Here is a 23,530-nt window from a genome sequence, read left to right on the forward strand (position 1 = left end):
GGCTTGTACAAGACCTGTTTTGAAACTTGTACATCTTATGTTTGGTGGCCCCAGTATTGCATCTCTGCTTTTTGGAGGAGGAGTTCGAATATCTTGGGGTCTTGTTCACGAGTGAGGGAAGAATGGAACGGGAGATCGACAGGCGGATCGGTGCGGCGTCTGCAGTGATGCGGACTTTGTATCGGTCCGTTGTGGTGAAGGAGGAGCTAAGCTGAAAGACGAAGCTCTCGATTTACCGGTCGATCTACGATCCTATCCTCACCTATGGTCACGAGCTGTGGGTCGTGACCGAAAGAACGAGATCTCGGATAGAAGCGGCCGAAAGGAGTTTCCTCCGCAGGGTGTCCGAGCTCTCCCTTAGAGGTAGGGTGAGAAGCTCGGTCATCCGGGAGGATCTCAGAGTAGAGCCGCTGCTCCTCCGCATCGAGAGGACCCAGATGAAGTGGCTCGGGCATCTGATTCGGATGCCTCCCGGACGCCTCTCCGGTGAGGTGTTCCGGGCACGTCCCAGGACACTGTCTCTCGGCTGGTCTGGGATCCCCTCGGAAGAGCTGGATGAAGTGGCTGGGGAGAGGGAAGACTGGGCTTCCCTGCTGAGGCCACTGCCCCCGCGGCCCGACCTCGGATAAGCAGAGGAAAATGAATGAATATTGTTTTTTCTATTTTTCCTCATCAAAATACAGCAATTTTAGTTGTTCTTTTGGGGAACGCTGGAGCGGATTAATGGCACCGTTGTATGTTCTACAAGGAAGCCATATTTTGGGTTCATGTGTCTTTCATGAGCTTTTTGAAATGAAGCCTTCCAAATCTGTCTTGACCTTCGCTGTGTTGTGTTCCTCAGGGCAGCTCGGTCCAAAGGGCGTTCCCCCAGTCTGGTGAAAAGTGTCACTCATGCCAGCGGCGTGTTTATTTGGTCGAGAGGATTTGTGCGGAGGGCTTCTGCTTCCACAGGGAGTGCTTTCGCTGCACCACCTGCAGCTCTGCCCTGCGCCAGGGATCGCATGCCTTTGACTCTCAACACGGTACTATCACTTTCCCTCATTAACATAACTATATATTTTGCAATATCTAATGAGATCCAATACAAATGCAGCTTAAGCGTCTTTTTCACAGTTTGAATTTTCCTGATTTGTGGGCGGGGCTCAAACACAGTCCCGTGATCAGGCACTTGCCAATAGCGTGCACTTCACCAGTACCTACTGTGTTCATGCTCACAAATGAACGAACACTTGACATTTATTTTCCAGCTAATTTAAGTCAAATGCAAGCTGTAAAACGGGGTTTGAGCATTATCTTTGCAAAGGCAGAATAGTTGATACAGCTCTTTTATTGGATCTTAATAGGGTGTGCAGGAGTGCCTCATGTTTTGGTTGGGTTCAAATGAAACAATTGATGTGCTCTGACAGGTAAATTGTACTGCAAGCTTCACTTTGATCAACTTAACAACGGGAAAAGACTGCACAGGAATGTGTCTCCACGCTCGGTAAGAACCAAGCAGCCCCAATGCGAATTCATGTGGTTTGACTGTGTCAGTTATTTGCTCTGATATATCATATGCAGAGGCGGCAAAAGTAGAAGTACTGATACTTGTGTAAAAACAAGACTTTGGTTAAAGTAGAAGAACTGATTCAATGGCTTAACTTGGTAAATGTTGAACAGGACGCGAGGCAGGACCCAAATGCAAGATGAACAATGCAAAACGCCATAAACGCATCAATGTGGTGGTGTTAGAACTCTTTAAGCAACGGATATTTGAACACAAACGGTTGAGTAACACATGTTGACAGATTATATCGCAATACTCACAGGCATATATTTATCCTGCGAAGAATAACTAATGTTACTGTGGCTTACTGAGGAGGAACCGTATGTACTGTATATGTCTGTACTGTACTGCCCCCAAGTGGCCAAGGCGCACGCGCCAGCAGGGAGCAGCCCAATGTCCATTGAATTGAAGCAAAAAAAAATTGTCATTCTTTACATTCTATTTAATTGTCATTACTGTAGGTTTTTGTAAAATACAAAAATTATAAAGTGCTAGTTTTCCGATTTAACAAAACACAGCACAATTGTTTTTATTTTTTTGGAATGATGAAAGATGATTTGAGATACTAGTGTGATCACGGAACGATTCTTATCGCAAGGTACCGCTGTAACTGAAAAATCTATTTATGTTCAGTAACAACATATTTGGAGTTCATAACGTCTCACCACTGATGATCCTTCTCTGTTCCAGAATCATTTTGGAAGGCGTTTTGAGGGTCGATGTGCGGCTGTTGAAGAGAGCGCCTCCTCCGGCTGTACAGCGGCTCTGCAGAGCCAGCCCGCCGCAGGTACCTTCAGCTCTTTGGTGAGGAAGCAGCTGAGCAGACCCCTGAGTGTGGCGCGTGCCGTGTGTAGCGCTCCCAGGCGTGTGTGCCGCCGGGTGCGCGGGGCAGCACGGGCCTTCGCTAGCCACCTCAGGGACAACGTCCAGGACTACGCCTTCCTGTACGAGCTGCTGAGCTTGAGCTTGCCCTTGCTGCTCGTCTTATACGACGTTCTGCTGCAGATGCAAACGGAGGCCGTGCCCCGCGGGCCGGGCTCTCGGGTTCTGTGGGTCTAGGAGATTTATCGGGCCCGGGGTCGACACCCAAATCTAAACCAGCACCAAGGTGCTTGTTAGTTTCAATGCAGCTCTGCACACCTTTTTTTTTAAGCCATGGTGAATAAGGATGCACCAAATACATAACATAAACTAATACCATAATTGCCAAAGTCATTTTGAATGTTTTCAGAAAACGAGAAAAAACAACAAATTAAAAGCCTTTATTCAATCTTTGCGATTACCATGACCTGGATGATATAAAATATATTTTGTATTTTTCACGAGCACATTTGTTTTCTTTAATTGATATTGTGACAGTGTGTTAAAACTGACTGTGGTTATGCTATTATGCTAACGATATGTAGAATCCTAATGATTCAAATTAGTGAAACAGTTGTAATCGGAGACCTTAAACCAAGTAATGGCAACAAGATGTTTTACATTTTGATCCAGAGGAAAGTCTGTATTTGAAATTACAATACATTTCAAAGCATCTGAACATTGTGGTTTAATAATGCTGGATCAAATCAGGTCAGGATATATTTGAATATTAGAGTTTCTGACTGTGCATACACATAATATAGTTTGTTTTTTTGTTTGTTTTTTTCCAAATAGAAATGGATTTTCAGTTGTTTTTAAATGTAATGGAATACATTTGAATACAAGTCCTTGGTTGAGTATTCAAAAGAGCAGACGGTAATTTGCACAATCCGATTGAATAATATACATTAGCAAAACTGAAATGAATATCATTTTTGGCAAGAGTGAGTGCACTTGAAATTTCAGGCTGCTAAAAGGTCAAATGGTTGCTGGATGTTTTCATTAAGTGATCCTGAGAGTGGCTTTTACACTCGCACACTTCCAATTGCGTTACTCAGGTCATGATGACTGACTGCCTTCATGCACTTTATATTTGAGAACTGCCTTAAGGATTTAACAGCAGCGAAAAGTGGACTGAACTCTGGTGTAATCTTGCACATGTGCAATTTGCTTACTTTATCATACTAATAATACAGTATGTTATTACATGCTGTGGACGCTTCTGAGTATTTAGTTTGTACTTTGCTGCCATCTACTGTCGAGTCTCAGCATAACGAGGGCGTAAAACCCACCCCTTCAGTTCTTTCTAGAACTGTATTTTTTATTTTATTTTATTTACTGTAGACAATAGAGGCTGGCGAGCTCGCCACTCTTGCTGTAACCTCTTCTAACAAGAAGCCTCCCATTGGCTTCGACATCTATTGATGCTTATCTGGCACTTTAGAGATTTTTGTACTTTTTTTGTTTACAGCAATATGGCGTTGGATTTGCTCTCAGCTAGTTACTTTTAACATGCTGAATGTGGTGTTCATTGCACCACATGTGGGAAAAGACTTTTAAAATCCTTGTTCCGAAAAAACAAAAGCTGACTAAAGCCAACTTGTGTTTAAATGTTTGTCTGCATAACACCTCCACAATTGTGAAACCAATTGCGCAGTATCTTCTTTCTTCTAAATGTCAGTACTTTATCTTGTATTCAAGACTCTGCTTAATTCCGTTGTTTTCCTTCCTTCATGTGTATGCTCTTTGTGTTTTAGACATTTCTCTTCACCTAGTATGATGTGTCTGAGACGGCTGGATGGTTACAAATATCTTGTTAAAGGTGATCACGTGCATGGTCACGAGTTTGTGTGTTTTACTTCCCGCACGCTTCAACTTCCAAATAACTGTAATAATAAGTGTCGATCTGCTATAACTGCATTTGCAATTGTGAGTTTAATTAAAGTTGGCCCTGGCTTTGACATTACTCACCACGACTCTTGAAATGCTTCTGTGTGACCTTGTGTTTGCATAATGAATGAGAGCTACCATTTAAGCCTGGGTTACATCAATAATGGAATAAAACACGGGAAACTTGACTATTAGCCAAAAGTAAAACATCGTTGGGTTTTATGAGAGAAATTATACTGAAACATACGATACGTAAAGTCTACACGTCCCTGTTCTAATGCCACGTTTTTGTTCTGTAAAAGGAGACCAAGATAAGTCCTTTCAAAGCTTTTTCCACCATTAATATCTCCTATGAAATGTACAGCTCAATTTGTTTTTTTAAAAATCTTTTCCAAAGGGGAAGTAAAAATAAACAACTGAAATAAGGTGGTTGCATAAGTGTGCACACCTGTGTATTAATGGGATGTGGCTATGTTCAGAATTAACCATTCACATTACAAATTATGAACAGTTCCAAATAGCAGCCAGTGTTGGCATGAAACATACAGGCTTCTGCTAGGAAGCAAAAAAAAAAAAAAAAAAAAACTCGGGTAAAGCCTACTAGAACATCCATCCATCAATCCATCCATTTTCTGAGCCGCTTATCCTCACAAGGGCCGCGGGAGTGCTGGAGCCTATCTCAGCTATCTTCGGGCAGGAGGCGGGGTGCACCCTGAACTGGTTGACAGCCAATCACAGGGCACATACATACAACCATTCGGACTTACATTCACACCTACGGGCAAGTTAGAGTTTTCAATTAACCTAGCATGCATGTTTTTGGGATGTGGGAGGAAACCGGAGTGCCCGGAGAAAACCCACGCAGGCACCGGGAGAACATGCAAACTCCACACAGGCGGGGCCGGGGATTGAACGCCAGTCCTCCGAACTGTGAGGCAGGCGCTCTAACCAGTCGGCCACTGTGCCGCCCCTACTAGAACATCTGGAATTTATGTGGGGTTAATCAGAGGCATTTTAACATGAGTTTGAATGTGGTTTGTAAATCCTGAACACAGCCACATTCAAGTTATAAGAGGGTGTGTACACTTTTGCAACCACATCAATCATTTAGTTTTGTTGCCCCTCTCAAAAATCATTTTGAGTTGTACAGATTCGTGAAAAACGTTTTGAAACTCATAGTTTTGGGGATTGCAAAAACCTGCCATTTGAACCGGGGTGTGTAGACTTTTTAGATAAACTGTTGTGAACGTAACGTTTGTTGTGAACGTGTAAGAGACATTTTATATGTTGACAGCACACATCATGATCCAGCAGCATCTACAACAATATCCCTTTTTAGGTTTTAGGACTTGTTTGTTTGCTTTGTACCGTATTTCCACGACCATAAGGTGCACCGTATTAAAAGGCGCAGTCTCAGTTAACGGGGTCTATTTCTGTATTGAACACATACACAAGGCGCACCGCATTATTGGGCGCAGGCATGGTAAAACATACGCTAGCTTAAAACATACGGTAGCATGCATGCACGCTAAAACATACGCTAGCATGCATGCTAGCGTATGTTTTTAAAAAGGCCACGGGAGTCCTTCCAGCCATGCTGTCCTCAGTCGCGTCCGCCTTTCCTCTACATAACCAGCGTGTCGGCAGGAAATGCTCCCAGTCAGTCAAGCGGAGCGCTCATCAAAGTCACACAACAACATTTAAAGATTTTGGAACTCGGTGCACACACAAGGTCAAAAAACAAACACTTAACCTTAACTATATAAGTAGTACTTCTAAATCTCTTGGAAATAAAATAAACATGCTGTAAGACTGAGCAGTCCAGTTCTGTTGTGATGCTTTTTAAATTGATTGGGGATGTCATAAACCCATCAAGCAAAGCTTCGAACTAATTTTGCAAGTAACCGGTCCAAAAGGCACGCTTTAATTGAAAATGCAACATTTTAAACAACGATGACACCTGAAGATAGAAGCGACCCTCTACAATTGTTGGACAGTGAGGCCAGTTCCTTTATTTTTGATGTAGACTACAAACCTTTGGGTTTGACATCAAAAGATAAAAAGGAGTTAACAGTTCAGGTTTTATTTCCAGGCATTTACTGTACATCTGGATTTTATACACAGCATTATTTGAAATGAGAGCACATTTTTAGGTGAGCAAACGTATTGGAAAAGACAGACTTAACATGATGAAGGATCTCCCCAACAGTTTTGTTTCTTTCAATTTCTTTAAATTGACAGACAAAATAATTCTGTAGACTTTAGCGCCAATTTTTCTTCCACCAATATGCGTTACATCATCCATGAAGATGAATGATCCCATCCCAGAAGAAGCCACACAAAGTCCAAGCCCTGACATTACCTCATTTCAAAGATGAGCTTGTACAGTATGTTTGGGATCATGGTGGTAGTGAACTCACCTCACTTAATAACAGGCAGCAGTTCGGTAGATCGTGAACACTTCTTCGAAAAAGAGGCTTGAAGCTGTTTAATGCCACTCCCAGTTGAAGTTGACGATCTAACTATACATAAAACTAAGAGAATTCAACTTTGTGTATTTAAAACAACCCCATAGCTTTGCCTTTAAAAAGTCCCCTTAGCTTAATGCTAACGAACAATGCACAACGCCAAACGCATCAATGTGTCGGTGTTATAACCCTTTAAGCAACAAATATTTGAACACAAACGATGCATTAACACATATAAACCGACAATATAACAATACTCATAGGCATATATTCTCTATCCCCGGCAGAAAACGACTGATATTGGTGCAGCTGAAAGAGTCACTTACAGTAGTTGTGAAACTCTTCGTGTATTTGCATGATTGTGTTATACTGCCCCCCCCCAACCCGGTGGCCAGGTTGCACTCACCAGATGGCGTTGCAACGAATTAAACATGATGCACAAACTGTTTAACTCTCTTTTCAGGTCTATATAATTATGTTATTACTTTTTCTATTACCCATACACAGCTCTCTGGTTTTCGTGTTGGTTACGCTGCACACGAGTATAAATGTACTGTCTTTACAGATAATACCCAAATCTGAAACTGAGCACAGACTTACAGCACTATGATTGTACAAGTAATCAATCACTTGAAAAATAGATGGATTAAAAAAAAAAAAAAAAACTCTTCTGAACTGTATCTCTTGTCTCGTATTCAAAGCCAAATGTTTTCAGTCTAAAGCAAAAATACAAGATTTTTTTGCTTGATAGATGAACATATTGCTTTCTTGAGCTGCTGGAAGAAGTTGCTGACCTTTGTGTGGAGAGCTATGATTAATTGGATGAAAGCCTGATCGATTTAGGACTAATTAATGCTGACTATTCTCACTGTGCCAGCTTGAACTTTGAAGATGTTTCTTGAATTAATATTCTTCAATGGTTGATTGTTTCTTTCTCTTTAGAGACAACTGTACAAATGAGATCGTGCCATATTCCAAGGATCTTTATTTTTCTGAATATTGGATTTATTTGTGATGTAATTAGCTGTGTAGTTATGACATTGTAATGCCAAACTTCTCTGATTGTGTTATTTTATTGACATGTACCCAAAGTACCCCATCATTTCATTACATTATCAATAAGGGACAATAGAACAATTATTGGCGAAAAACAAGTTTTTAAAGGGACAACACAAGTCAAAGTTGACCATTTTACAGATTTTAAACTGGAATAGTAACACCAAACTACTGTACGTGGTAACATGCCTGTCATAACAGTTATTAATGTACCTACCTATGCCGCTAATGGAAATAATAGTCAATAGTGTGAACTGTTTAAAGCAGGAGTGTCCAAACGTTTTCCTCTGAGGACAACATACAGAAAAATCAAAGGATGCAAGGGCCACTTTGACTTTCTTCAACTTTATTAAACATGCCAAAACCAATCCATCAAGCAATTGAATATTCTATTTATTTTGAGAAACTGCTACATCACAGCTTTGTGTTAAAGGTGATACGACAAATAATGTGGGATTTTTAATGTTTTTGCGGTGGCCCGCAGCCCTCTATCTCACGAGACTAGATCCACACCTTCCCTGAGCAGATCTGCATATTCAGAACCAAACCAAAAAGCAATCCGTATTAAGATGACCACAATCGTTAAAGCAGTGTTTACTTGACCATAAATATTAATCAATAGTGGTATGTCCACAAATAAGCCCTTGAAACAGAGAAGAAAGTGGACAAAAAAATGTTGCTTATGAAATTGAATTATTGTCATTCACAAGGCATTATATAGAGAACTTTTGTGACTATTTTAGCTGTAAATAGTTTCTTTGCATACGGAGAAAATCTATATCAAACCAATTCATTATTAGTCGTAACAGTTGTAGTGTTTTGTCACATGCAGTCGCACCCACGTGGGATGTGGGTGTTGCAATCCTGACTTTTTCAACAACCACACCCAAGAGTGTTGCAGGGCTGTGTCAAATGTTTGAGATTTTTTTTTTCCTATATGCCGCGGGCCGCAAAAAAAAAATGAAGGGTGGGCCGCAAATGGCCCCCGAGCCGTAGTTTGGACACCCTGGTTTAAGGCAATAATTCAACAATATTTTCGGTAAGCAATTATTGACTTTTCTTCTATGAATGACTGTATTAAAATATTTAGTTGTCTCCTTTTGTCGGAAAGTGATTAAAATGAAACATAATGAAGTAAAAATATGTTGAAATTGTTTTTGATTTCATTATGTTTCTCTTCTTGTTAATAGCCTTAGCATTTTCCCTTATACTGAATGGAATTTCAGTTTTTGCTAATTTCAACTGATGTAGTTATTTTATTAAAATAGTGCACATATTTTCCGTCATATTTGTTTGTCTTGACTTCTTTGCCCTGCTCCAGTTTAGTGAACATCATCCAGGTGTAATAGATGTGTTGAATAAAACTCCTTGAGTTCACTTAAGAGCTTACAGAGAAGATTACTTGCTGACACACTAAGTGACATATTTGCAGTAGCTCTTATTGCTATAAATGTGGTCTTTGCTTGAGTGTTAAACTAGAAAACAATTTACACAGCGAGGAAGATTAGCATTTGAGCAACAGGGCAATCAGGCTGAGATTGGACTAAAATTACAAATGCCCTAAAAGCTGATGAAAACACACAAACTGCTGGGAGAAGATTAATCTGAAACATAATGTCAGCACTTTGACACAAATCATCTTTTTAGTGTCCGGGTAGAAAGACATTTTGTTTTTTTTCCCTCGTCTATTTACATTTCCTCTATGGAGAGAAATAATTATACTCTTCAAAACCAAAACCCGCCGAGCACAGGCAATTTAAAACAACATGAAAAGACAGGAGGCTTTAAAGTTTTCTGGTTGCTGTCAGTCATAAAGGTTTCTTTTTTGTCTGGACTGTGGTACTGAGCTACTTTCAAATACAGTCTTCAAAATAATACTTCTGCAACACCAATCGTGGAATTTTTCTGCTGCATCCTGTATATTGCGATCTCCCCCGTTCTCCTGACATTCAGGTTCTAAGACCAGATTCTTCACCATGTCACTGTGTTCCCATCCAGATGTCACTTAAGTCCCCTTAGAGGCAGTATGTAGTGTATGCCACTAAATTTTAACATTTTGTTCTTGTGTCCTGAGTTGACCACTGCACCAATTTTAGAAATAATTGTACAGTAGAAGCCCATTTGTGTCCGTCAATGTACAGTCTAGCCCAGTGGTTCTCAAACTTTTCCAAACTTTACCACCATGATGACTGTTTACACCGATCAGTTCACCAATATTGCGTCAGATCTCCACGCGCCATTTGTGCTCCGGCGCACGTACTGCAGTCTAACAATAAAGAGCCCATTGTACTGTAGGCCCATAGTTGGTAGTGTTCATAAAAAACGAGTCAGAGGTTTTATTCTGAAAAAGTACATTTAATATTGTAAGTCACTTTTACTGTAAATTCGAACATTACACTGCGCTTAAATATAGGAAAATAACAAACTACCTTTTCAATATTTCAATTCAAATGTATTGCAATTAAAAGAAATTTCAACCTAAATAAATGACAAAACAAAAAACAAACAGTTTGTAAAGATGAAATGAAAATGTATTGTACTTCAATGTTAAATACAACTGACTGACTGGACTAAAAAAATAAAACAATAAAGTTTAATCCACTTTAACACCAGTGACACTACTGCAGCCCTTTGAGAATCACTGGTCAACAACGCTCCCATCAGGCTAATCAATGGACTCCCAATTCCAATAATCCAGTACCTCCAATTCCAAAAGGTACAGGTACATTTACAAAAGCACTATCTTTGAGGGTACCAATCGTGTGACAAGCCTCTTAAGGTACAATTATGTTATTTTTTTTTTAATTTTTTTTTAAATTCAACAATGGATCGGTCATCCTCACTCACACTCCTCTTGTTGCATTCTTGAAGCATGTGCTACTGCTACCAATTGTTCAGTTGCAAGAGCTATCAACTCAAGTTAGGAGGTGCTGACCCTATGTTGTGATTGCTTTCTAATGAGGCGACCGTCAACTGCAGGCAGCAGAGAGGCCACACCGAGGCTTCCTGTTGCTGTTTCTCCACTCGTTTGACAAATGGCTGGAGCTTCCCTTAAACTTCAAACTGGATAAAACGCACCAGGCAGGGTCTTCGGGAACCAAGCAACAATGCAAGGAAGTTCCGACAAACACAGCCCAACAATTTCATTAACTATATCCCAGCACTTACTCTAGGGAACTTCATGAATTCCACAGTAATCCAGGTGATAAGGATAGAATACATGTTGCCTCCAAAGCATTTGACTTATTTCAAGTCCTTCTACCATTCACAATTCCCTGGCGTAGAACCTACCATGCCAAAAACAGTAGACAGTATGTTTTGACCCCTTTGCATCCTAAAGATCCAACCATAAAGGTCACAACAGGTTGTTGGGGATCATCATCATCCACACAAGTACTACCAGTTTTTATTTTTTATTTATTTGTGACTGTGACACGGCCTCCTCCTTATTTTATAACCGTTTCTTGCATTGCCCTATAAATGAGTGGTTTAACTATTTTACAGTCATATTTTCATGCAATATTACACTCACCTCCACAGTTTATTGTGAATATGAAACACTAACATTGAACATTGCCAGAATTTGTTTTCATCCTTTACTTTTGAACTAGTTGTAGGACTCAATGTAACACATATTAAATCGATTGATTGTATAATATGTCATTAATAACATTTTATCCAAATAAAAATATTTGACACAATAAGCAATGTTTTTTTTTCTAAATTAAAATAGATTGAAAGATTAATCATGGTTATTTTTCATGAGGCAATAGATGCACAGATCAGTCGCATTTGCATCCCCACAAAATAAAATGTATAAATGCATGACAAAACTAACTGTAAAATACATTTTCTCAAGGAAAGTTTCTTGCACATTGATTTGATTGAATATTTAATAAATACAATGTAAAGGATTACTTTTAGCTTCCTTGAAAAAAAAGCATTTGATGTCTGTTTTCAGAAATGAGACTTTACCGTGAAATATAATAATTTTAATCTGTTACTCATTATCACTTTGTGTATTTTCTGTACCTGGGTTTTAACTCAGCCCTGTTACCCTACATTACCCCCTCAGAAAATATTGAAATATTACACGTCACATGGTCCACAGGACGTTGCATCACTCATATCCTTTTGCAGGCCACGCGAAGACCAAAAGTAAGGTCACTCTTTTATTTTTATGTATATTTCAAATTTCAACAATGACTTGAACCAGTTAAAATCTGGGCATTTACCAACTGCAAATATATTTTTTAATGGTATTTACTGGTTTTAAAGTACTTTTTTTTTGTTGAATCACTGTAGTTTGCTTTGTGTCAACATGCTATTAGTATAAATGCTATGTGGCTATATTTCATATATTCTGATTAAAAACTCACTCCTGTTACTTTCAGTGCTGCTACTCAAATGATGAGTTTCAGTACAAAATAAAATGACACACACACACACACACACACAAAAAAACATGCCTGTGACGGGCAATGCACATTTTGAGTAGTTCAATATCTTTATTATCAGATTTATAGTTTAAAAAGACAGTAAATTAAGTTTACTTTGAGAGAGTTACAAGCAAATGACATGTTGTATCTTAGTGTATGCTCAAACATGGAATTAGAGTATAATTCCAAGCTGTATTTTAAGCATAAATTCAAATTGACTATATTCGAGACGCCCGCGACCCTAGTGTGGAGAAGCGGCTCAGAAAATGGATGGATGGATGGATGGATATATGCGAGACGTTGTGTTTCTTCACTTACAATGTCTGATTTGTTTGTTTGTTTTTGTAAAGTCCAGAACAGATGAAATATACTTGAGCGCTGCTTTGATAAATGTGACACTAAATATTGAGTCCTGGATTTCTCGCCTTAGCGCTGACATTGAAGCCAGAGAGCGGGACAATGCTTTTCAATTACCTGTTGTTCTGACTAACCATCATCCGTAACGTTCAGCACCTGAGATGTGCTTTTTCGCCAAAAAAGAAAATCATGATCACCCATAATCAGACATTATACATCCAGATGCCTTGAAAAGGAACATTTCCAGCTATTAAGGGGAATTACGCTGCTGCCTTCATATACCTTGGTATCAAATAAGCAAGCCTATTCTATCACGTTAAGATGAGCATGCTTTTCTGTCCACCGTGTAGGACAATGAGCGCGTTTACATCAGTTTATAAAATAGTCACCAAATGGTAAGCAACAAATAAACGACACAACGAGCAGTTTATACATGTTAGACAGTAAGGAACTTGCAATCGTGTATTATCAATTTAAGAGATTTAACAACTGGAGAATCATTCAGTTATTTTCCTGTCAAACCCCTTGTTCATTTAAAGTAGCTCCTTGAAAGCTGTGCTATTGTTCCAAACATAAAGTAGTAGTTCAAAAAACTGGGTCAACAGGCATAGAACACATTCTAGATATTTTGCATCAAATTGTGTTATAGCAGAATTATTTTAATGCCAGATGGCAGAATTTCTCTTTCTCTGATTCTTTTTGATAACCACATGTAAAGCTGGTTGTTCTCAAAACATGTGTCTGTGTGATATCACAAAATCCCTTGCCGCTGCAAAAATCTGCATGCACATCTGGTCGTAATCACATTTCAAACATCGGTTATGCAATAATCTGACTTTAATGTCTGTATCCTTCTGGTAGTATCTTCTGTTGCACAGGCAACATTGCTGCCGCAGAGATAAAGAGATTAACCTGCAAGTGTGCTAACTGTTTAAAACAATGTAGCACACTCTTGACAACCAAATTGGTGAAAAAGCACAGTTTTCACAAGGACTTCATATATTTCTAACTGATACATTTTATTCTTTTCTGTTATTACTATGCTGTAGTATGCCTTTGAGAAGATATTTCAATAAGGGTATTTCATTACTGCATTATTTATTAGGAAGATTTTTTTTTCAATTTTGCTATAACCTGGAGAACTTACCCTATGGTCATATTGTTGAAAATCAGTGAGCCAACCTTGATTTTATATATTCTTCCTATTGTGTGTGACTACAATAAAAGAGTGCAGCCAGCTGAGCAGTCAAAGAGCAGAGAGCCAGCGCTTGGCCTTAGACGACTATCTGATTAGAGAAGGTTGGCGACCAGACTAAACCAGACCAGACAGTTGCAGCAGCAGAGTATATCTGCCGGGGGAGTGGGGATGGTGGGGGTCGGGGGGGAATGAACTGAATTACCCTAATTCTATTGTACTGTGGCCGCCATTAGAAAGTTTAAATTGCAGTAATGCCAAACAATTCTTTTGTTATGGATGAGCTCCCGTGCTGTGGAGAAGTGACGTGTCTAAGAAGCATGTCAAGAGATGATTATGATATGAACTCATCATATTGGGATACTCAACTCTACAAGTGGTTTTGTTTTCTTTTCTTTTTTCTAAGTGGATATAAAAAGTCTACACACCCCTGTTCGAATGGCATGGTAAAAAAAAAAAAAAAACTAGACCAAGACAAATAATTTCAAAACGTTTTCCAACATTAGTGTGACCTCTAACCTGTATAACTCAATTGATTTTTGTCTCTCTAATCTTTTCAAGAAGGGAAGTAAAAATAAACAACTGCAATGATGTGGTTGCACAAGTGTGCACACCCTCATGCTGTAAATGGGATGTGGCTGTGTTCTGAATGAACAAATCACATTCAAATCCATGTTAAATGGGAGCCAACACACACCTGGCCGCTTTTAAAGTGCCTCTGATTAACACCAAATATAATTCAGTCGTTCTAGTAGGCTTTTATTGACATTGTTTTGCTTTCCACTTTGAAGTCGGAAGGTTTTGTGCTAACACTGACTGTTATTTTGAACTGTACCTAATACCATCTACCTTGTCTGAAAATTAAGTTTTATTTAACCATAACAAAATCCCCCAAACACTTGTGGGTAAATGTGTACTAAAACCAAGGGTGAACTTTTTGGCAATAATTCCACAAGGTGTTTTGTGCAAACTCAGCACCCGCATCAACAAAAGAACACCACACCTATAGTGAAGCATGTTTGTAGTTTTTTTTACTTCTCCTCTCGAACAGATTTAAAAAATTAAATGAATTGTACAGGTTGGAGGTCTTCTTACGATACTTTTTCTGACACTTTCTTGTCTGTGATGTAAAGTCAACAAATACATAATGACTTCAACTCAACATAATATTAATAATCTAATGCTTAATTGGCTTGTTGCCACAAGACTAGAAAAATGTTTTAATGCGTGTGTTAGATTAGATGACATGTTGCAAGCAGTTCTACCGCAAACTATATCCACTATTATACAAATATTTTTAAGTGAACACCTACCTGACAGTGTCAATCAAAATTAAGGAACTGGCAGAATTTTTGTTCAAGCTTTCTCACTGGATCTCCTTTGATGGTGCAGGTGAACCTGATACCAGCCAATCAACACGATCACGTAACGTACGTTTAACAAATGATGGAGTTAAAAGTGTGATGGTTGAGTAAAACTGAACAAAAAAATGTATTGACAGACAAGAATGATGGGCAGTTCGACACCCTACCTTCCACTCTTTGGGCCAAACTTGCACAGACAGGCGTTAAAAGGTGTCGATTGATGTCTTCAGAGCGCCAGTCGTTCATCTTCCTTGATGGTTTTCTTTTGAGAGACCTGTGTCAAAACACAGGCTCGCTTTAATGGATGACTTGTTCAGACAGGACCACAGTTGTGTATTTGGCTGTGTAGGCACACTCACGTGAATCCACTGAAATGCTTTGTGTTCATTTATAGACTGACGCAGAAGATATTTCAAATATGAAATATTGACGTTTTGCTGCAAAATATGTAATCGGCTTTTATCTTACAATGGAATTTGGCTGCTAACAAAGCAATAACACGAAAAAAATGGTTTGAGGCATGGACTACAACAATACTGAATACGTTTTAAAACCAGGGAATGCCATCAAAAAGAGGTGATAAACTTACCCGTCAAGCAGAATTGTTGCTAATTCCGTGTTGCTTAGGAATCTCTCGGCTGCCTGAGGTCCCTCCACCTCTTAAAGGCAACTCCAGTAATCATCCTTGGTTCATCCTGGGATCTGTCCAGTTCTTTATTTTTAGCTTTGAATGCTTCTGTTTGATATTCTTATGCCCAGTTGTTTGCAAACGAGGGATGGCCATTTTTTTATTTTACAATTACTTTCCAGAGGTGAGTATTCTGCCGCAGTCTCAGCAAAGCTCCTGAAGGACATGGTAACAGGTAAGTGCGAGGCCGCAGCGGGTCTCTCTGCTATGAATTTACACGCTAGTGCACGATAAGTGATTGACACCTTGTCAGCCCCGCCTTCCGTCCCTAATTTGTAGTTTTTTTCCATCAGGCGTTGTGGTTTCTTTAAACTCAAATAAGTCGGTACAAGATGGGGCCAGAGTGGGCCATTTTTTTCACAGATGGTTTTACTTATGCTTATTGCTCGATGACTCTCACACATGTTTTTTCTATGTCCTCAATGTATATTTTGTCATAGTGGCTGTTTGTTGTCACACTAAAGTGGCTCCAACTACCGGAGACAAATGGCTTATGTTTCTTGTAACATACTTGGCCAATAAAGCTGATTCTGATGTACGACTGTCAGGTCACTACTGAAAGTTTGTGACAAATGTGACAATTAAAAAAAAAAATGCAAACCCCCTCTTTTAACATAAAAGAGAGCAAGCACACTGGGAAACAAAACCCAAATTATTGCTTTAAGGTTTCCTTGGGCCCACTGCACACCAAGCGATGCGGCCGAACCCGACTGAACTTTCGTGCAGTGTGCAAAGTTAGGCAACTAGTTTTCATGAGTGGCTGACATTTGGCCACTAATTGTGCGGTGTTTCAAAATTCAGTGGTTTTAAGCCATACAAGCCAAGCCATACAAAAGCAGTGTATCAAGTATACTGGACATATATTGTTTCACAACAATGCTTAACTGTATTTAAAATTTCATATGTACCTGAGGATGAAATAATAAAGCTTGTTGCCAAAATGCATGCAAGCGATGTATGTAGCATTCCAGGTACAGTTAGTGAATGGCAGTCTCTCAAAACATCCACACTTTTTCTTTTATCGCCTACTTCCTCTCTTTGTGGCAACCTGCTTGACAATCCTGATTTTTATGATTCTGATTTTATGATTTGTTTTATGATGAAATAAGTGATACAGTACAATCAAAAATGTTTTAAAAAGTGTATGCTTGTTTCCTTAATTTTTTTTTCTTTGCTGTGTTCTTTTTTATTTATAATTCCATGTATTTAAAAATATATATAAATTCCACGCTAGTGTTTTCATCGGCGTGGTGGTGGGGACCGGGACTTGGGGCGCAACAGTGGGGTGTAGCGCGGGGTGTCAATTAAAGCGAGGACCGCCACAGGCCGTGTCAACGGGTCAACGTTCGCCTAAATTGTAAGGGCAAAATTCGAAAGGGGGTGAACGTGACCGCCGCGAAGCTGGGAAGTCGAACTTTCTGCGCGTCCGTGAAGGTGACAGTTCCCGGGATGTCAAGGCACGGCCGAGGGAGGCTGCGGGGCTCCGGGATGACGCCACCTCTCGCTCCGCCCCCCGACGCAAACTCGCTCTTTGCGTTCATTTCATTCCTCTTCTCATTCCGAGCATTCTTCGCATCTCTGTCAGTGAGCGAAGCCATTCACCTTCCTTTCAGACCTGGCAACACCAGAATAACTTGACAGATAATATTGTAAATACACCACACGAGCTCAAAATGGACATTTTTTTAAATGTGACATATCAATAACGAGGTAAGTTCCATTGCTAGTTGCAGGCATTCAAAGTGGTTGTAGACTTCTGTTTGCTGGGTTTAGTTTGTTTCTTCGCAAATACTGAATAGTTTATAAAAACGCCGAGCTATTTATGTTTTGTTATCCCCCCACCCCAACACCCCCCCACCCCCACCCCACGGCGTGTGGAAACGGTGGCTCTCGGGGGTTACATGGCCGACTCGCTGTTGCAACAGGCACTTTGTACGCTCGCTCTCGTCGCTCGAGCGGCGAAAATCTTTTACATTTTTCACATTTCTGGGAGAAGAAGGCTGCTCTTAACGCCCCTTTTAAAAGCGCCACATGCCGTGTGCTCCGTGTCAGAGCCCCGGAAACACCCACGGGGGATTTAAGCCTCAACTAAAAATAATAAAATAAAATAAATATCCAGCTCGAAAAACTGTTTTTTTTGGTTTTTCTTTTGGGGGACAACATGACGACTGTAAGCGTTGCTCTTCTCTTGTCTCCAGTTGGCTCGCTCGGCGCTTGGGGGATTTCACCGGAGGCTTTTCGGACCACCTCGACGAAAAACACCGGGGAGACTTGTTGCTTCACCACCTTGGACGTTGCTTTTTTAAATTTCCGTCGAACTTCTGTGTGAGTATATATCTATATATTTTTCTTTTTCTCCAGCTTCTTTTTCCCTTACAAGACAAGCGGGGGGGGGGGGGGGGGGGGGGGGGGAATAAGTCAAAAGTCCGTCATTGTTTCACGCTACTTACTTTACGTTCGCTCATGATAATGTCCAAATAATGAAGGTAGTTGTATTTTAAAGGCTTTGAGGGATTTTAAAAAAACACATTAAACTGGGAATTTACACAAGCTTAACCGTAAAAGTGTCCTGAGGCTAAATGTATAGTTGTTGGTACAGTGTCGGAGGAATATTAGCTTAAATTGACGTGTCACTCGTTCGAAACGTAGATTACTCCGCTATGTCTGGACCTAACTCGCAGGAAAGGGACATTAAATATTTGTTTAAAAGTCATTCTTGGCGTCTTTCTTTGCTTTTTTTTTCTCCCCCAGCAGTGTGTTTTCTTTCAGGGTTTTTCCTTTAGTTTGGGAACTGCCTGCTCAGCTGAAAGTAAGCTCTCTCGAAGTAAATTTAACACTATCTTTACTTCTCTCTCATTTTAAGGCGATTTGCCCAAGCTGTCATGAATATTGATTAATGAAAGTAAGATCAGGACATTTGGTAAGTCACAGAGGCTTGTAGAAGTTATATTTGTTTGATCGAAGATCTTTTGCATATCAGTAGCTGTTTCAAGATTTGACAGCTTTAGTGTAGTTTGCAGCAAAACAGGTCACTAAGGTCACGAGGTCACCATTTACGCACCTTACGCATGCTGCTTTGATTCAACCAAAGTGTTTTTTTTTCTCTCCCCCCCTAAAACAATTCACTTTCCCCCAATTTAAAGTAAACATTGTGGTCAAAGTTAAATAAACTAATTTGAAAGGTTGTTGCTACTGGACACAAATGCAACGGACTGGCAGAAGTTCCGGAGGGAATAAAATGTACTCTCCGTAATCTCTGTTTTAATGAAAATGTCATTCTTCTACACTTAGAACACTGCCCAATTCTTAGCTCTGTAGAGGATCAACGAAACATAAAACGCACAACAAATTGACATAGAAGGGTAATTATTTGTGAACTCGGCGTAGCCCTAAACATTTCACGTTATAAATCTTCTCGCTGGCGGGAAAAAATGTACAGGCTAGAAATGGATGCTTTGTTTTCAGTTTATACAGTCAGGCAACCTGCTGAACCAAAGCCTGCTCAACATTTGTACATGAACAGGACATATGAGGTCCTTCCAAAATCTGCCTGCTTTTTCTTTGACATAGAACAATATGCATTTGTTAAAGCTTGATGAAGGGGTTTATGGTCATGAATACAAAAGCTTGGACTTCCTGCATGGTGGGTTAATTTTACAGGTTTTGATTTGAGGTTATGTAATTTTACAATTGGAGAGATATTCATTTGGTCTTGGGCTATTTCTATTTTCTCCACAGTTGATGAGAGTGCCAGTGTAAATGACAAAAATCTGAGTTACAACAAAAGATAAAGAGCTTATTTTTAAATACTTTCATGCATTCATATTTTAATGTATTGCATTTGCATGTAGTAGGTCGCAATTCATCACCATAGACTAGTTTTCCCTGTCTGTGTGTTTTATTGGCAATCTCAAGGATATTTTCCAAATATATATATTTGGAAAATATAATTGAATTGCTAGAACCTTATCTGTTGACTTTTTTTTATGGAATAATTGAATGTCACTGTGATGATATTGATTTATTCTGTTACTTCCATCAGGTTAAAAGTTTACAGAGTTTTCTCGAGTTCACCAAATTCTGAGACGTTGAACTGGGAATTATTATTAAAAATAGTATCTTTACTGGACTGATGTTAGACCACTGATACTGTATGTTGCGCATGGAAATGATTGTGAATCTGTGTACCATAGAATAGTAAATGTAGCAGGTTAGAAGGATCATGTACACTTATCTGCTTTCGACAGTAAAGGCAAATTTGAAAAAGAGGACACTCCCGCAGGCTCCCAGACTGTTTGTGCCCTGAGGTAAACCCTGTTCTAGAAAGGGAATTTTAGAGTGTGTGCGCTGCTGCTCAGCAGTTTGAGCAGAGCCCGCTGAGGCCAGCCGAGAGTGCCACCAAAAAGGAAAAGCTGGCTCAGAGCCACTGACGTCATCGAAGAAAATCTGCTTCAAACTGCAGCCATAAATGGTCCACTAGCTACCGGAAGCACTTTCAGACCTTCTTAGTTAATGCAACACAGTGTTTTTTTGTTTTGCTTTGTTTTGTTTTTTCCCCCCCAATAGTCATGCAAGTCCTATAACCTATATTAAGTCCTATAACCGTTACCATATGTAAATCTATTTTAGTCCTATGGTATTCTCATTCTTAAAATGTATTTTATGAAGTGTTACAGTGTTACTATTATTATTTTGTTTAAGTATCGCTTGAAAGACACTGATGAAAAGCAACAGTACTATACTTAGTATAGTTTTGTCTGAATCATCATATGAATCCCTTTCTAAAACTGTTATAACAACGAGAGTTCTTAAACCGCAATGAACTCAGGGCTTCAACAACTTCCTCTCCCTGTGCAGGCAATAGTTGTTCCTCAGCCTCCAATGATTAATAGGCATGTGGCCACTTCATTTGCTGAAAGTGTTTATAATTTTTGGCTTCTATTCAAACATATTCTCCATCTCCAACTATAGCTGGTTACAAATTTCCACATGACACCTCCCCAATAGTCGCTGTATTGTAACCAGGACTGGCAAGGTTAAAGCTAAACGAAAGGGTGAAGGAGATATGCAGAGAAATAATGAAGTTGTACTGTTTTACTCAAAGGCATGTTTGAGCAGAATTTTCTACAGGCATTATCACACAATCGCCGTTCCAAAGAGACTCAGCATTTTCAGAGACTGTCATTTTTGTTAAATCTTGTCACGACCACTTAAGAGTGTCATGGCCGTATGTTTATGGTCTAGCTTTGCCAGGTGGTTCGTTAACAACACTCGCTAACTAACCATAGAGGTTATTCCTTGACAATCGACGATTGCCAGTTCCGATGTTCTCTACTTTTGTTGGTTCAAATGAATTGACATTAAGAGTAAGTTAGTATTCTTAGAATAATGTCGGTGTTAGTGTGTATTGGTCTATTGAAAGATTAACAGTAGAAGGTACTGGGTCTTAAAGGGTTATTGGTAGAACACTTCATATTATGATTTCTCCCGTAATTACAGAATCAGTTTAGATAAATGGAGCTTGAGCAAAAACCGATTGATAGTTTGTAGGAAACGAACATACAGTATGGTGTAGGTGACTTGAAGAAAAGTAATATATTTTATTTCAAAAAAAGCATATTAAAAAGAAGAAATACATTTATTGTGGTAAAATATAACTGCTGTGGTTTTGGACTGTGTTGCTGCAGGGCTCACCGTGTATGGAGTACTACCGGTACTCTGTTTGTGATGGCAAACTCCTTATGTTGCAAAATATTTAAGTTTAATTGTGATCGCGTGCTTTGCTTTTCTGTAAAATTCCCTACCAAGTTGACGAAAGCATAATTTTAAAAATGCGATGAAATGAAAATAACGTGTTGAACTGTCACTTCTAAATGAGTCTTGGTTTTTTAATTGTCTTAACCTACTATTTGCTGGGGGGGGGGGGGGGGGAAAGACATTACACTCCGTTGTGCCAAATGTACCTCTTGTAGTACCTGTAATGGGGAATGGCAATGGGGAGAAAAAAACGTGTATGGGCCAAATAATGGCTATAGACAAGGAAATGCAAATGGTCGCCCTAACACTCATCACTGTGATTTGTTTTTTCATGCCTGTCCGCACGCGTCCTGAATGAGCCTGTGGCTCCGCGCTCATAACTGTCACAAGATCCTTTATCAGAGGGACCTTTATTTACAGCTTTAATTTCCTGAGCTTTATGTGTTCAGCTCGCACTCCACGCCACTGCGTGCTTGCTGTCTGGAATGCGCTGCATATTTTTGATAGGCAAATATCCGAGCTACAGTACAGTATTTGAGAGGTACATTTTATTCCCGTGTTTTGGTATCACAAAATGGAGACTACTTTTCTTTTAAACTTACATTTACAGTCAAATTTATCCTTGTGTTATGGTGGACGACCTTATAACTATGTGTCTTTTTGGGACTGCAGATGTTTCTGATGTTGGCCATGTTTTTGCTACCTGGTTCTCATTCTGAGGCGGATAGAGCGAGGGCTGCTGTGATAGAACCTGTAAATCAATCCTATTCTCTGGCAAACAAAGATTGATCCCACAGTGGCCTGATGGCTGCTGGGCGGTGGGCTCCAAGCCTCAGGTTTGAGTGGGATGACATGAGACAGATTCACAGCAACTAAGCTTACCGGTTCAAAGAGGCATGAAATGAACACAAAGCCACTGCCAAGAGGGGGAGCCTAAGAAAGTCTTCAAACCTCTTTAGTCAACCATCCTAAATTTGTAGTTAAGGCTATGTTCACACTGCAGGAAAATTACGAATTTTTGTGCCCGACGTGACGTGTATCTAGGCCTGTCACAATAACACATTTTTTAGGACGATATACAGTATTTCCCCGCCAACTATCATGATAAACGATTATATATATATATATTTTTTCTTTTAGTGCCTTTGAAATCATGAAAAGTAAGGTTCACCCTCGAGCTGCAGGACTGTGTGATTGGTCCGCTGAAGGCAGTTTGCTGTAGTCAACTACGTGCTAGACGTGTGCTGCTGAGAGCATACTTAATAAACCGTTAACTTTCCCGTGTTTGTGTTAATTGGGGACTAACACACACAACTCGGGGCAAGGCACTGACAATTTAATGGACCTCACCGCAGTGGAGCGAGCTGTTTAGCGCCTTAGCTCATTAGCTCGCGGGCTAGTGAGCATAATAAACTGTTAACTTACCCGTGTGTGTGTTAATTGGGGACGAACACAGGCAAGAACTTGGAGCGACGCACTGACGTTTTAAATTACGTCGCCATGGTGGAGTGAGCTTTTTAGCTCCTTAGCTCGTTAACTCGCAAGTTAACTTCCCCTTGAGTGTCTCTGTTGTGTGCTACGCGCTGCACATGGAACAAGGCTATGGGAGTATTGGACGGAGTCAACACCGGTCAGCCGACGTTCGACAAGTCCACGAGCGGTTAATAACACCGCTCTCCGACTCTCTGTCGGCCCGAGCCACACACCTGCTCACCACAACAATGACAATTTATCGAGTCTGGAAAAACTATTGTGTCCATTTTATTTATCGAACGATAAGTCGATATAGTAATAATCGTGACAGGTCTACATATATCTGATTTTTTTGCATGTCAATGTGAACAGTACAAAGCTGTTTATTATTTTCTCTAAACATCCAAACCACACCTCTTTCATATGTGGATATAAA

At 39.8% G+C, this 23,530-nt stretch overlaps 2 protein-coding genes and 1 long non-coding RNA gene across 13 annotated transcripts in view; 2 read left to right on the plus strand and 1 right to left on the minus strand.

Moving 5' to 3' along the window:
* The window catches only part of mical2a (microtubule associated monooxygenase, calponin and LIM domain containing 2a), a 38,194-nt gene extending 35,323 nt beyond the window's left edge, over positions 1 to 2,871 (plus strand). For all 6 annotated transcript variants that reach the window (XM_061670693.1, XM_061670697.1, XM_061670691.1 and 3 more), the window contains 3 exons: positions 842 to 1,022; positions 1,407 to 1,483; positions 2,237 to 2,871. In XM_061670693.1, the coding sequence (XP_061526677.1) occupies positions 842 to 1,022; positions 1,407 to 1,483; positions 2,237 to 2,605 (627 nt within the window). In that variant the 3' untranslated portion in view covers positions 2,606 to 2,871. The remainder of the gene's footprint in view (positions 1 to 841; positions 1,023 to 1,406; positions 1,484 to 2,236) is intronic.
* LOC133399274 (uncharacterized) lies at positions 528 to 16,405 on the minus strand. 2 transcript variants are annotated; one of them, XR_009768186.1, is made up of 4 exons: positions 15,766 to 16,405; positions 15,536 to 15,613; positions 15,344 to 15,450; positions 528 to 620 (listed from the first exon to the last, which is right to left on the minus strand). It is a non-coding gene; the product is annotated as an uncharacterized LOC133399274 (long non-coding RNA). The 2 variants fall into 2 exon arrangements; XR_009768185.1 differs by having other exon boundaries at positions 15,536 to 16,405.
* A 978-nt stretch (positions 16,406 to 17,383) lies between these two features.
* Positions 17,384 to 23,530, plus strand: part of tead1b (TEA domain family member 1b) — a 51,828-nt gene continuing 45,681 nt past the window's right edge. For 4 of the 5 annotated variants that reach the window (XM_061670701.1, XM_061670702.1, XM_061670703.1 and 1 more), the window contains exon 1: positions 17,748 to 18,189. The gene's annotated coding sequence lies outside the window, so the exon portion shown is untranslated. Of the gene's footprint in view, positions 17,575 to 17,747; positions 18,190 to 23,530 lie in introns of those variants that run through there. The other variant, XM_061670700.1, reaches the window with a different exon arrangement.

This window comes from Phycodurus eques, chromosome 2 (genome assembly GCF_024500275.1).
Source record: "Phycodurus eques isolate BA_2022a chromosome 2, UOR_Pequ_1.1, whole genome shotgun sequence".
Lineage (NCBI taxonomy): Eukaryota > Metazoa > Chordata > Actinopteri > Syngnathiformes > Syngnathidae > Phycodurus > Phycodurus eques.